General features: G+C 33.5%; 1 protein-coding gene across 6 annotated transcripts in view; it reads right to left on the bottom strand.

Annotated features, from left to right (window-relative positions):
- MICU3 (mitochondrial calcium uptake 3) overlaps nucleotides 1-16,253 on the bottom strand; it is a 58,157-nt gene that overhangs the window by 7,112 nt on the left and 34,792 nt on the right. For 3 of the 6 annotated variants that reach the window (XM_077782846.1, XM_077782841.1, XM_077782845.1), the window contains exons 9-13: nucleotides 14,137-14,232; nucleotides 8,996-9,093; nucleotides 8,510-8,681; nucleotides 4,324-4,432; nucleotides 3,260-3,417 (exon numbers count right to left, since the gene is read on the bottom strand). In XM_077782846.1, coding sequence (XP_077638972.1) covers nucleotides 3,260-3,417; nucleotides 4,324-4,432; nucleotides 8,510-8,681; nucleotides 8,996-9,093; nucleotides 14,137-14,232 — 633 coding nt within the window. Of the gene's footprint in view, nucleotides 1-309; nucleotides 385-3,259; nucleotides 3,418-4,323; nucleotides 4,433-8,509; nucleotides 8,682-8,995; nucleotides 9,094-14,136; nucleotides 14,233-16,253 lie in introns of all 6 variants that reach the window. The other 3 variants (XM_077782842.1, XM_077782844.1, XM_077782843.1) reach the window with 3 other exon arrangements.

The raw sequence follows: 16,253 nt of genomic DNA, 5'->3' as shown, positions 1-16,253 counted from the left end.
AAAAAGAGGTAATGGGACAGACAGAAAACAGCAACAAAAACTATAAAAAAATACTTTTCCTAATTTCAAACACAATACAAAATCACAGCTGGCTCACAGAACAGTGACAGTGTGAGTCAGTCATTACCAACTCCAGGATAAAATTCTATTGCTTCAGTCAAAAACAACGTGATGCCTTGAGCTACTACATTGCTTGAAGCCATATAACCTATTCCTGAGTTTTGGAACAGGAAACAGAGCAGTGACAGTTCAACATTCAGCCATTCCTGCAGGCATGCCAGCACACTCAGACTGGTGGCTAACACATACCGTCATTTATCTGCTATAGAGCTCCTTCCTCACGCAGGATTTGAAAGTAGTATACCTCTGTATAGGTTTGTAGCCCTGTGGAGCAGAAGATGGAGAAGTGTGCAGATGCAGACAACACGTGAAGGCAGCCAGGGGTAAGCATAAGACAACAGTATCATGAAAATACAAAAAAATGGCTTTAATTGACAAATAGCTAGGAGATACAGTACAGTATGTGTTATGCAAAATGTCTATAATTTAGTTATTAATTTCCAAATCTGGTTTACAAATTGGAATTTGTAAAGCAAAGGGAATCTTCTTATATATTTTTAAATTTGAAAAAGAAAGGGAAATAATGATTTTAACTAAACAGTAAGCAAAAAAAAAAGCTTTTCATTTTTGACCATTTTTACTAAGTTTATGGCAATACTCTGACTGACCACTTGATGGCAGCTTAACATATGAGTTTGCTTCAAACCACAAAAACAAAAACAAGGTTTCAGGTTGTGCTACAAAATTGCAGAAAAAGAGAAATTTCATTTGGTAAAATCTTGAAGACATTTACTTTTCCAAAAGAGAATATGTATAACATTTGTATTAAAATGAACATGTTGTTCATTTGTGTTTTTTTCCTATAAGAGGTAGTACCTGACCCTCCTGAGATTTTTAAGTTCAAGGCTAAGCTTTTACATAGGACAAACCTTCTACATACTGACTGATGTTTCAGAACTGCATTTTTATTGAACTTGTGTGACTCTTTGCTCTTAAATAGGTTCACTTTAGTCCGACTATATAACTACAAAATGTCCTTTCCTAAAATACGTGCTCCCAGTACCAAATCCTGGAATGGCCTTAAGATTCTGGGCAAACATAATTAGTGAAACAACATTTAAAAAGTCAGAATTGCTCAGTACAAGATGTTAATTGTAAAATTGTATTTCAAATCACAGGCCTAACTGTTATTTTGGGATTTTTATAGAGAGATAATCAGATACTACATTAATTGGCAGATATTAATTGTGGAATACTTAAAATTAAAATCAGGCATTTATACTTCATAAAGGGTTTCAGATTTTTCATGGCCAAGATGTCTATGTTGCTATAAAATACTGACTAAGGTGAAGCTGTTACGATCTTTTATCTGTATAACGAAATTGACTGAATTTTCATATGGATTCAAAACACAGTTATTGATAAAGAAAAGGTTAGTAATTTGTTAGTTTTGATTTAGCACAAGACAACATTCCTACACATTGTAGGAGGAAGAGGGCAAAGTTTTACTTGTTTTGGACACATTAAATACTCTGCAACTTTTAACATACCAACAATAGGAAGCAATTAACACTTTCCACCAATTTGTTCTGGTTCTTAAGCATTTTCTACTTTTCATCTAAACCAAGACTGCAGTAGGTCGGGGGTGTTTATTAAGGCAAAATTGTTGCAGGGTTTTTTTTATGAAGGCAAATTTTTGCAGAATTTTTACTGCTATCCACTCTTGGAAAAAATTGGTTTGTGTGACACTTACAAAAACTTACTGGAAATTGTAATTCCTCAGTTTACTACTGTAATTGTCTTGAAATACTACTGATTAGTGAAGAGAATGAATTTAACTGAATTACAGGACCAAATCACAATTGTGTCCTAATCCAGGAGTTCTCTAGTATTTAACTTAAATTGGAATTGTAATTTATGAAAGACTGTTACTCTTCTGAATATTGGCTATTCTTTATAGTTCTTTACAGTCCACTGGAATATTTTATAGTGGTCTAGGGAAATGCAGGATACAGATGTAACACTGAATAGTGCTGGATAATATAATTCTTAAAATTATATGTGATTTCTGTCATGCATTTTGTGAAATAGGAAGATGTAATAAATACAAGAATTACTTAGTAAGCAGACTGTTTGCTGGTTAAATTAACATACACTGCACATTTACAATTAGTAAACAATTAAAACATATAGCTGAACAGCTTGAAACGACTGCGAAACAATCATCATTACCACACCATAATAAAAGGAATTGAGGACCAACAAGGAATAAGTTTGTAACAAATATAGAGGTTGTTATTTACATTTGATGTTTGATCATAATATTACAGAAATAACAAGTAAACTATTAGACTCAACACCACAAAGTTCTAAAATTACATTTAGGAAGCTAACTACAATTAACTAAAATTACAGAAATAACAAATTAAAATGTAACTTTAGGAATTATAATAGAGTTTAAGATTTATGTCTAAGCAATAAAGTAAAAAGGTTGTTGGCTAGTACACCATTTTACATTTAGTTAAAAATGTTAACACCTGTCATATGAAGAAAAAAAATGACTGCAAGTAGTTTCCTGCCCTCTAGCTTATTATAATTTAATATTAGATTCAGGGTTTAATTATTAAAATCAGCTGTGAATTAGAACACAGCATTGTTCAGCACCACTTCACTAATTTTTATTTGAAAATTAAAACTACGTTCTGCTGCAATTCTTTCAAACTGTCATTATGAGCACTTGGTATTTTATATCATGTTTTAGAAGAGCTGACCTTTAACTTAACTTTTTGAGCTTGAGAGAAACAAATTCTCTTTTCTCTGCAAGCAATACAGAAATAATTGCTGCCATTGTTAAAATACTTAATGCTAATCTATTAATCACACAGTACAGAAGAAATGACAGTATACAGGGGATGTCTCATCTCCTATTTAGTTTGCACATTATAAAGGTACATCATGTCCTCTAAGTATTGCTTTCTAACAAAAAAAAAAAAAAAAGAAGAAGAAGAAGAATTTAAGAAGGATTTTATCTTACACATTGCTTCAGTATTTCTATAAATGTCAGTCTTAAAATATATGTATAAAATGAATGTCTTTAAAAATAAGCACTGTTGGTTTGAAATCTACAGGTGCTGCAGATGCTGAAGTAGTGGTAAGTAGCAAAGTCCACTAAGATAACTATAAAAATTATAATCCTTACCCTAAACCCTCGATTGAGTCTGTCTTTCATAATGCCGATAAATTCTTTATAACTCAACTGGTCATCTCTGTCGACATCAAAAATCTTGAACACTGTGTTCACCAAATGTGGTGAGAGCTTCACACCTGTGGCTACATACACAGCACGCTTGAATTCATCTGCATAAGGAGGAACACCAGGAAAAAAATGTAAAAGGTGAATTTAAGGGTACTTTTTGAACAGCATATTATGAAATATATGTAAACTTTTAACTCAAAATTTCACATTTAATACTCAAAATATGACAAAGTGAAAATTAGGACTGAATTTCACAGTTCTAAACCAAGTAGTTCTTAACTGATATAAAATGACTGCTTAATACTCCATATACACTACTATGTGCAATAACAAAATTAGAATATCATATTATAATTAAACCTGTTACATATATGGCATTTACTCATTTGACACAAAACAGAACCCAAGAAATAGAGCACAGAGAAAATTACACAATCCCTCGGTTAAGGCCACATGAGGCAGGACCATGTTGGTGTTACAGGGTCAGACCCATGAAGAGGCTACTTGAGGAGAGCTCACAAGTCTGACCACTTTGCATGTTGCTCACCTTGTGCTCCCCAGACATCACAACTGTTTTATTAAGGATTTAGTAAGTACATACATGCCTGGTTCTTTAAATACCCACTTAGTGATTTATTAGGACTTTCTGACACTATTTTCTTCTACAGCCTTTGTAGAAGGATAATTTTCAGATACTCACTGTGTAAATAAATGCTTTTGTTTACTTTAATCTGATCTCTCACTGGTGTCATCAAGTGCCTCTTAACTCTTGTAGGATTTGATGGACAACTATTCTGCATTCAGCTTGTCTCCTACTTATATGACTTTGCGTGATATCTCTTGTGATATGACCAAGCCTTTTCCTCTCAAAGCTGGTGTCCTAGCATTTTTAGCCTTTTACTTGAAACATTAAAACTACAAACTAGGAAATAAATAAAAAAAAAAAGCATTTTTGTCAACAGTTCTACATGGATATGAATGGATTTTTAAAATGTATATATACTTACCTTGACCTATGGAACGACTTGCAAAATTATACATTTGCATTGCAATTGTAAAGTCTTCTAGATTGTTCAAGAATTGAAAAAATGATCTAAATTCTTCAAATGTGATACCCTAAAAACCAGGACAACAATATGCACTGTAAGAATTATCAATTGTAATAACAACTGAATAAACAAACCTTGCAATTATATATGCAAATTTCTTTTTTTTTTTTTAAAGGGACTTGTAGTAAAAGTCAATCAGTAGAGAACCAGAGTTTCTTGAGGAATGCAGTATTGTCTTTACTCTGCAACTACAACATGACAGCAACTCTCACCAGAGCAGTCAAAAATACTGCTCCATTGCTGTGGGCAATTTTTAAGATTTCCAGGATTATTAGATTAGGATAGTCAATACTGAGAATAAAAAGTTCAGGTTTGGATTATCATTGGAGTATGTTTACTACTGGAAACCTGAAAACCACTATTACATATATGTGAATGTGCTCATATGAATACATGAATGGATTAATAAATAAATATTATGATCTACCTTAAGCCTGTATTTGAGGGTGAAAATTTTATATACCCAGATTTAGACACCCAAGTCTCTTCAGCTGAGGGTTTCCAAGTACTGCAGGTTTTGTCCAGCTTTTTAAAAAAATCAATTGCATTTTGACCAGACTTTAGACTATCTTCTGTGAGAGTTCCACAGAAAGTGTTCTTGTTAAAAGAGTTTATCTTTGTTCCTTGTAATATTTGTTCTGCACTCTTCTCATCTTAGTTAGAGATCCAAACATCTGATCAACTATCTCTAAATCAATTCTGAAAGCCTCTGAAAATGAGACTTTGAACTAAGCCAGGACCATTGCCTATATATACTTCCCCTTGGTCTCAGCCATTCTGAATATGGAATGGCATTCTGCATCAAACCTTGATCTCTCTGGACTCCTTTAACTTCCTGGCTATTTAACTCCTTTAAATTCCTAGCTATTTTTTCATTTGTTTTTATTGTTTTATTCTATTTAAGAACTTGTCTCTGAAAATATACTTGAAGGCAATTAGTAATACCTGTGAGCCTTTATGTTCAAACTAAAAGATTGATCTATGCCTCTGCTCAAATATATACATAGTCTTTATAGTATGGTGGAAGAGAGGAAACGTGCAAATATAGGTTTGTGCCAGAAGATGGCAGAGGTTGGATGCTAACCCATATGAAACAACAAGGACTGTGGAAATATGGAGAGCAGCATAATAGTGTTATAATAGAAGAATTTAATAGGTCTCCACACACTTGAGATGTAAACCCCTGCTAAAGTGATCCTACCTAATCACTAGCTAAGATTTATAAACTCTTTGGAGAGCTTGGCCCATCTCCATCATGAATTGCTTTTCTCAACAAGCAGATCCTTCACAACTGGGAGGAAACCCTCATAAGTTTCTATGTTGCTACAATAGAACTATCACCCTATTTAATTTTTTATCTAAAAAACTGAATTTAATATTATCAACACTGTCTTTTTATTTCATTGCATTTGACACTATCAGTTTGTGTGTCCAAGTTCTGGTTCTCACACTGTGTTTAGACTGAAAACTCTATAGGACTGGAATAACTCTGCCATGCATTTATGAAATTCCTAGATCAGTGAAACTTCATTTCTCAGCCAGGAGCTTCAGGTACTATGGCAAAACAGCAGTTGTAGAGAATATCCACTCAAGTCTTGAGATGACATTTTTAGGTTCACAAATCCTTAATTTGCACCAATTTATCTGTGAAACTTCTGAACGCAAAAAGTAAGTGTAAGAGGTCAAGCCACTCCAAAAATCTTGTTTGTGTGCATGACTTTCACTTTTCCTAATAAACTGCTCTTTTTCATCCCTAAAGTTTTCTGGCTTTTAGCCTTCCAATTCTCTCCTTGATCCTGCTGGTGGAGGACTGAGCAAATGGCTGTGTGGAGCTTAGTCAATGGCTGGGATCAAACCATGACAAAAAAAGGAAGCTAACTTTTTAATTTATATGGACAGATTATATTTTACTACAGCAAAGAAAACTCAGATTAATGTACCAGTGCTGCTAAAAATACAGAGACTTTCTTCAGGAGCTGGTATCTGTAGTAATTCATGATGCCAGCTTACATGAATCACTGCTTGGCATCTAGTTAGTAAAAGGAGGAAGACATCCTGTGAGCAGGCAGCATGCCAGCTGAACACTTTAACTTGATTAAAATATGACAAAAGATCATCATGCTGCTTTAGGGGCTTCTCATACAGTGCCATGAAACATTAACACTGCCAACTGTGAGAGTATGGGCATATTACTTTACAGACTCAACTAATTTTTCTTCTGAATAGAATCCTCTGGTTAGTATTAGTATTGCAGCAAATCACTGTCATGAAATAAAGAGCAGATTTTATAATTTTCAAATTAGAGTGTTATGACTAGAGCCAAAAAATGTGGTAAGATTTGAACAACATATGAACAACACCTTCATGGCAGTAATAGGCAAAGTTCTATTCTTCAAAGCCTGTGGCCAGCATAAGAGATGTAGTGACAGCACATCTACCAGGCCCATGATACAAAGTTATAAAAAGCAGCAATGTCTTGTTTCACTTAATGGAGGTATAGCATGTGACATACCTCAAATACCCAAATATCTGGCACCTGTCCAGTGTCAGGACATTGCCAGATCACAGCATAAAAGCAAATTTGTAACTAAATGACAAAGCTTTCTACATGGAGGTTTCACTTAACTGTTGGTCCCACTGGAGACCAAGAAGAGGAAACTACAGTGGAATACTTGCTGTGACATTGGAAGACTTAGATATGAACTTCAAAGTCTAATATACCTGTACAAAATAAAGTGCCTATATATTTTCTTAGTATTTACCTTTGACATTCAAAGTATTTCTATAACTACAACTGTCATTATTTTTCAGTTTCCCAAATGATACTTATGTTATTGTTTCTACACAAGATCCAAAATGAGTGTTTTTTGGTTTTTTGGGGTTTTTTTGTTGTTTTTGTTGGTTTTTTTTTTTTTTTTTTAGATTTCCATCTGGAACCATGCCATTATAGCAGTTCTGTTGCACTGTCTTGGCTCTGAATATTGAAAGCTGCAGAGACCTTTTACAGCAGTTTGATCTGAGCACCTTAGTGCCTATACCAGGAACTTGGAAAGAGTGACTGAGCAGGAACTCTGATCACAATCTTAACCACATCATCTGACACCTAATCTGGTCAAAAGAGACAGCCCTGCTTTCCCAGCTATATTTAACACTCAGTGACCCTAATGCTGTACAACCACAGGAAGAATCAGATAACCCACATATCTGAACAGAAAACTGTTGATTTTTGGAGTATGCTTCTATCAGGTCAGTTGACTGATTTTACTTACTGTGAAAACTGAAATTAAAATGTCATTCCTCAAATTAAAACAAAACCTAAACAAACTGTTCAAACTGATGTATTACTTTTCTTTGCAAGCTCTGCAGCCAATGCTATTAAAAGATATAGCTATTGAAAGAGTTAGATTCCTAGGACAGATTAATTTGATCTTCTGTAAACACAAACAGAAGTATATCCAAAACATCTCGTTTGAAGGGCTACTTTTAACATTATCCTATAGATTATCCCTGATGCATAGTTTCTAGTACATTTGTCTCATATACACTTCTGACAACGTATTTGTTCTTAAATAATGACTATCTACCTCCTGACCTTTACTGTTTATATTACAATTTCTATCTCTTCAGTCATTAAAAAACCCACACACCCAACAATAACTGCAAGCAATTCACTGATAAGACTATAAAACAGTAAGATAAAATGTGATGTTATTTCTGAGGAGATGCTACTCCAGTGGCAGTGGAAGGAAAGAGAAAAGGAGAGAAAGGGAGAGAGAAAGAGAGGGGGTTTTGATAATTCATTGCTAGAAAATTTTTAATGTCTTATGGTTTTTGCAATTTAATCTGTTTTATCTGTCTATTATGTTCTATCTAAACTTCAACAATACTACTAGCTAAACCCTATGGAATATAATTCTATGCTATTTACTCTTCTATATTTTATTCAGCAAGTAATCTGAAAAACCAGGCATGCAGTTTATGATCAAAATAAAATCCTGGTGCTAAGTAATTCAGTACAACAAAGCTATGTTTTCATGTTAATGACAACTGGACTGCACGCTGTGGTCCACTGCTAAGCAATTACCTTTTCTTCAGGAATACTGCCACGCATGTTTTCCAGGTAACTTGATGTATTTTCCACATTTGTGTACCTCAAGAGAATATGGGCAAAGTCTTCCTCACTGATGGTGTTCATCCCATTAGAGTAGGAAAGGAATTCTATCTCTAGAACCTCAGTTTGCAGGTTATCCATAAATCTAAAGCACAAATAAAATGTGAAGAAATTGTCATACTTTATATTTTTACTGTTCATGTCCTTAAATAAGGACAGGGCTGGGGTATAACCTTTCCACCCCAAACTACCTAAAATTTCCAGCAACACTGGAAGAGGACTTTTTATTATTGGGCCAATTATTGTTTTATTTTGCTCTTTGTGCATATAACACACACAGAGGGAACATAAACCCTATAAACATACCTGCATAAGCTATGCAAATAGTAATGTAGTACACATTAATTAGATCAAGTATACAAATATTTTTTACAAGGAATTAATGAAGTTGAGACTCACCTATAAAAATCTTCAAAGTTCAGTTCAGCTTTTCCTTTCTTGCCAAAAAAGTGTACAAGCAGTGTAGTATCTGACGAACTTGTAATATCATCAGCACGCTTGAATATTAGAATAAAAAATAATTAAAGGCCATGATTGGATCAGATACAGAAGTATAATTATAATGGACTTTTCAATTAAGAGTTTGTATTTCATGTTTATAGTCTTTAACAAGATTTTAATATTGCAATCCATTACATTAATTTTGTCATGCAATTTTCACATAAAGTAAAAATAGCTGTTAATTGCATTTAGTAGAAAGTAATTAAACTAACAGAATGACGTCATGGAAGCTGCAGTGAAGGGGGAAAAGGTATGACAAATAAAACCAGAAACTTGTGAGGAAAAAAGTAATCTCGTCAGTTAAGGCAAACCATAAAATGTAACTCCCTTTGTACACAATCTCACTTCCCTTCTACTATGAAACTACAAAGAAATTAAAGTATATTAGTTCATATACTCTTATTCCATATTACAAAAGTAAGTATGGGATTGTGTTCCAAAATCACATCAGTTAGGTGTACTTTACATGATTTTTTTCTGTAAGTTGTAGATAGCTACATGTTAAATGTTATTGCCCAAATACGTTTAAAACACTGGAATGCTAAAATATTTTGAAATAATGAAGCAATATTTGGATTACTTCTCTTAAGACTGTTCCTCGTGTACCGGGTTGTGGTCTCTGCGCAGGACTGGAATCTCTGAATATGTATTAATACTTTTTCCTTAATAAATAACAAAGGTTTTGAGGGCTAGAATTAGAAGAGAAAGCCAACTAATTTTGACCATTTGTAATAGCACAAGTTGTAAACAGGAATCCAAACAGAAGCAGCTATCATCTGTTATAGTGATTGCATAATATTCCACTTTTTTTACTACATATTCATTGCCTTTAATTATTGTATATATGCATTGTTTTTCTTCTTTGAAAAAGAAGCTCTTGATACACTGAAGAGCTAAAGAATAATTCAGTATTATATAAGGTTCTTGAATAAGCCACAGTAACCCAACATGACACTGTCCTCCTGGAATTAACCTGCTTTTGCCAACATTAGAAATTTAAAAAGTAATGTATTTAGTCTTCTTAGTGCACCTGCTTAGAGATTACCTCCCATCCAAGCTCTCATTTTTCTTATAAAGAGAAGACTTTATGAAAAGCATCAAAGATCTCATTTTTCTTATAAAGACAAGACTTTATGAAAAGTAGAGCAGTCTCTGCTCTTCCTAGGCAAGCTACCATCCATTAGGAAGTTTGTCTGACTCTAGTGTTACAGTACAAAGCAAGGCACAGTACAGAAACCTAGCAGTAATAATTTCGTACCATAACGATACATTATGACCCTGTGGGATCTACCACAGGTATAGAAAATTGTTTATACAGCTCTATAAAGATCTACACATATAGGCCTGCAAGCCACACTCGAGAGTCCTTTAAGACTATTTCTTCACTGAAGAGGCTATAAATTTGTAACAAAGAAACTCTAAGTGAAGAAACCAGGAAAAAATTTTGAACAATACACAAGAGTTCAACAACATGATAAATCATGTATCATGAAAAAGAATTTCACATGTATATTCTCTAAAATACACCTATATTATTTTCAAATTTACATACTGATTTGTAAAAAGCCTAAAGTGCAATATTCCATAAGAGTATTTATGTATCAACAACAAGGAAAAACACAAGGCAGTAACAATACAAATCCCTTCCTTTCAGCACCCAATCTAAAGAAATGAGAGGGACTTTTCTGTTCTTTAGTAAAATCAGTTTAGGATTCTCAAGATTGCATTTCATGTTCTCTAGCTTCCTCTTTATACTCATATTCTTCTCTAGGGAGAAATAAGATGACATAGTGTATATAAAGGTAGAGATATTTCATGCCCTTCAATTTAGAGAGCTCAGCTCTTCAAGTGAGCAAACTAATACAGAAAACTAATCACTATTTGTCTTTTAATATTGTTATCCTCTGCTACAGGACACAATACACTGAAATGCAGATACCCTGATTTCTTATGTCTTTTAAGCAATTAAATCCCTGAGCACATTCAAACAATTTCCCTCAAGTACACTGAAAAGATATCAAATGTTAAATTACAGCCTTTCATCTTGCAAAAACATTTCAAAACCTTAGTCTTAGGTTGCATTTGCCCATATCTAAAGAACTGCTTAAAAAAAACTACAATCTGTAAGTCTTTTCACAATTCCCACTTGATTGGCCTCACTAAATGAAAAAACCCCAGACAAAAACCTCACTGCAGAAACTCAACCTAATATGGCTCTCTGAAGAACTGCAGACAACTGAAAATTATTCCTGTACTTCTTTTGCACTGCACACCATATAAAATTCTCTTTTATATGGTAAATGATAAAACCAGAAGCTTTAATCATTTAAATCTATGTTATTTTTCATTATAAAATTAGTTTTATTTTATTTTCAATGCAAATTAAATTGCCTCACCCGTTTCCATGTATACAAATACGAGCCTCAATTTTGATCAAATATATTTTGCAGTCATTTAAATGAGAATAAAATAATTGTCATTTTTCTTTACCTTTACACTATTCAAATGCAGGTAAAGAGACAGACTAAAGACAAGTGTTTCAATGACTTGATTGACTTGCTGCATAATGGCAGTATCTTCTCCTTTCTATTTTCTAACCTGAACTGCATAAAGCCTATTTATTTTGTATTCTGCAAAACTAATTTCAAGTTCTTGATTAAAAAGATTAAAAGTAGGTAATGCTTATGAGCATTGATTCCACTTTTACAGCATATCCCAGTAATAAAGTATGTATCTTATGATTTGATTTAATAAGAGCTTTCTTACTGCAAACTCTTGATTTTTCCAACAGTGACAACTAACCTACTGATTTCCAGTTTCACTTAGTAATTTAAGAGTAAACCCTAAAACTGAATTTTGTGGTAACTGCCATATTCCAACAGGACAGTGGAATTGCTAAATTAGTAAGAACAGAAACAGTATTAGACACTGTCCTAGAGAAAACTAGTTGTGATAAATAACTTTACTCTCCCAAAGAGACCTTTTGATTCCCATAGCAACAAACATTATTTACTCTCCTTTTCAACTTACACACAGACTTCTCAAAAGCCTACTAAACAACACAGACCCCAATGTCACCTTGCTTTATAATCACTTTCTTACTACAAATAGCTATAATATTCAGATGCAAGAATACCTGGGTGAGATAAGAATATGGATGAAAGCCAGCTGGCTCAAACCAAGCAAGATAAAGATAATTACAGTGAGAAGGGGGAAATTGTCACTGAAGAAAATGCAGAACATGATTTTTCTTCATAAAATTATTTACAAGAGAGCACACAGACTTTTTATACACTTTACAGAGAATTTAAATCACTACTAAGTATAGTTGCTATTAAGCTTCAATTACAGTATAGTTACAGATATTAGTCTGAGGCATCAGATACTAAAAAACCTCTCCCTCCAAATTAAATGTGTGTAGAGATTACCAAATTTAAGTCCATCTATACTTGGAACTGATTTAATGCCAAATAACTGTACACTAAAATGACATTTCATTCAGAAAGCTCAAATGCTCCAGGCTTCTTGAATAATCAGTGAAATTAGAAGCGTCTCCCCTCTATGTCGCCTTATCTGATTAGACAAGAGCACTAATATTCTGGATTTTAAAATTTGGTGGAATAAATTAGGATTAATAACTGGATTAACAATTCAGAAGCTCATCAATGTAGGAGCAAGAAAAGATAGGCTGGGTCTACTGCTTTATTGCAAGATTACTATGTATATGTTATTACTATGGATATTGCTATAAATATTGTTGTAAAACTCGAATCTGTAACACCAGATTTTGTTTTGTTGAAGGGCATATGAACACAAGCTGAGAGAAATACAGAAAAGGCTTATTTGATATGTATGAAATGTAGGTTCTACCTTAAAAGAAAAATCAAATACTTTATTTTGTTTGGCCCATAATTAAAATTCAAATAAATTTAAACAGGGCTATGACTGCATTTATGAACACAACCATGAGTATGAAGATTAACACTAAAGAAGAAAAAGCCCTATGAAAATGAATGAACAACAGACTGATATAAAGGGACTATGAGTAAATTTAGCCTGGAAATTAGAAATAAGTCCATCAAAGTCCTCAGATTATTCAATAGCTTCTGCAGAGGAACAGCAAGGACAAAACACTAATTACTTTTAATGTGAAGCCCACATTGCTTCCAAACCAAGGAAAAAGACTGTTTTACTCTGGAGGTCAGTTTCAGTTTTTTTTTTTTCTCATTATGATCCTGCTTAGGAAACATGGAACTCTGAGACCAGAGTCAGTAGGGAGCTGCTCTATATTCTTAAATGCCACTACCAGCAGAGCAATCACTCTCACTCTGTGGGGCACAGAAAAGCATAAATGATCTAGTCTTATGACCCTCTGAAATGATAAAGAAATATCTAACTTAGTTATTTAGAAGCAGATCATGAAACAAGAATTATTAGAATTTAAAGCATTATGGAAATTAATTTGACAGCTCAGCAGTAGTTCTAGACCTCCATAATGATTGTGTAATATAAAAAAGATGGACCAATGTTTCAGTTACCTTAAAACATTCCTGGCTTTCTCCAATAATTAAATCAATCTTTGCATTATACTTTTTGTAAAGATTGGCTCTGATAAGATACGTAAAAAGAACAATAAATATGCAAAGATTAAAAGCATAAATGGCTACAACTCTCAATAAATAAAGTTGTTATTTTACTGGACTACGTCTAAATGACAAAGGTTTCCTGAATTACTTCTCTGTGAACTGCCATGACTATTAGTGTTAGCAAATGCTGCTTATAGTGAGGACTGAAGAAGACTTCATCTTCCAACTCTTTCAAAAGGTAACTTTGCTTTTTCTTGGAAATGACAACCTTCAGTTATCACATTGTATAGAACCAAATGCATTTGATCTGAGAACTTTGAGGTTTAAAACAAAAAAAAAAGTAATTAAAAGGAGAAGAAGAAACAAGGTGCATAATATAAGAAAGCAATCAGAACAGAATAAATAAAATAGCAGTCTGTTTATGGAGCAGAGACCAGAGAGGTTGTTTTATACCTCAGCAAGGTCTGAAAAGAGTGCTTGGCTTGTGCTACGTCTCAAAGTATCCCAGTAGCTTCTGGGGACAAGGTCCTCTCCTTCTGTTTTAAGAACCTGTAGTTTCAAGAAGCACAATTGTTTGAAAAACAAAAAACAATAGAAAAACCATTTATAAACTTTAAAATATTTTCTAACTGATCTTCAAAAGCAGGACTTGTTTCTCTTGCTTCTAGACAGTGACATTTTAACCAGCTACATGACACTCTGTAAATGAAAGGAACACTGGTCTATTACAGCTCTTTGCTTAATGCTCTTGGCTGCACTAAAAGTATCATCGGACTCCATCTTCCCAAACAAAATAAATTCAAGGAAGCAGAAGTGAACATATTTACTGAAAGTACACATCAAAACGGCCATTTAAACTCAGCATTTTGCCAGTGTTTTTTCTATCAATTCTGTTTTTCCATAAAACATTAATTTATATACTTATGAGATTCATTTTTTATTGGTAAAATAAAAAATATCACTATATAAATAGTTATAGAAAATAATGTAATATAATATTTATGATTACATCATTGCACCAACAAAGAAAGGCAAAAAACAAGCCTAGTAAGTTCAACTTCAACTGTAACACACTTATCAGGAAAACACCATCCACATCTGATGATTAAACTGATCTTGTCATAAGAATGAACACCACATTCTTTTATGCATACAATTGTATAATTATCTATTTTAAGTATTCACTGAATTTGTTCTCTTACTGGAGTTACTTTAGTCAATTGAATTAGTACTTCTGGCTGTGCACATTTCATTTCCATTACATGCATCGCGTCGCAGTTATCATGTTCTGGTTGGCATTTGGCCAGTGCAAGCACTCATGCAGTACATGCCAAAGCAGTCTTAGACACAAATGCAGTATGCACCAGAACATGACTTGAAAGAATTAACCTATGCAAAGGAAAATACTAAAATATTTAACTCATTTAAAACATCACCATATGCTTTTTATGGCCCATGGACCTCAATGCATTTAAAAAAATTAGAACTGATTTGTCAGATGAAGTGAGGAGGACCTCAGGCATGAGACAGCATGTTGGACTATCCCAGACATTTTAGGGTTGCATCTCCTTGGAACCTGGGTATCTTCAACTCCTCAGTACATCAAGGGCAACAAAAGACTGCTACAATTCTTGTTTCAGTAGGAGAAATAGAACCCCAAAATATCTATTTTTGAATATGAGGGATTTACTGATTTCCTATACACCTGGGTCTCTTTTGCATGGAGATTGTAGGAAAATAGCAGGAAGGCAAAAAATACAGCATACATCTGGGCATTATCTTGATAACGTGCTTGGGCATTGCTGCAGTCCAGTAGACATTTTTACTGAAGCCGAAAATTATGTAAGTAGAATACCTAACTAGTTTGGTTTCAGTTTCAAACACAAGGAAGCATGAGAATATGGCAATCACTATCCAGCAAGTTTTGCTACAGTAAAGCCTGATATGAAATCTATTGAATCATAAGGCCTTGCATATTCTTTGTAATTTTTCTGATATCACTGCAGTGCGCACATCATGTAAACTGCACATTTTAATTCAACAGACTTCCTACAATTGGAGCTCCAATTGTAGATGCCAACTTCACATGAAAAAAATCTGTGCATTTCTGTGAATAATTATATAACAAAACAAATATTTAAATTGGAATTTCACTAGTCATCTAATTCTCCTAGATCTAATCCTGTCATTTGGAATATCACAATAATGCCACAACAAGATGAATTCTTCTATTTAAACATAAAATCCATCTGGTTTTTAAAAACTGTTTTACTTCTGCCATGATCCAGAAATTAATCAGGTCATGATGAAGACATTAAAAAACTCCGAAGATCTCTGTCTGCTTCTCTTTTTCATCCATCAAAAATTATTGTAAAGAAGTTTACTGTCACCTAAGTAATACAGGGAATATTTTCTGTAAAATCCTTTCCTAGTTCAGCACTGAAAGTTCTTATGTATTTTTTCTGTAGGTGAAGCATAAAAATAGGAAGCTCTCTTCAGGTTTCTTTTTGGGAAGCAACAAAGAGGTGAAGGATTCAATTGACTAACTATTCACACTATACACAAGGAAA

Source organism: Lonchura striata, chromosome 4, assembly GCF_046129695.1.
Source record: "Lonchura striata isolate bLonStr1 chromosome 4, bLonStr1.mat, whole genome shotgun sequence".
NCBI lineage: Eukaryota > Metazoa > Chordata > Aves > Passeriformes > Estrildidae > Lonchura > Lonchura striata.
This window is presented reverse-complemented; position numbering and strand designations above follow the sequence as displayed.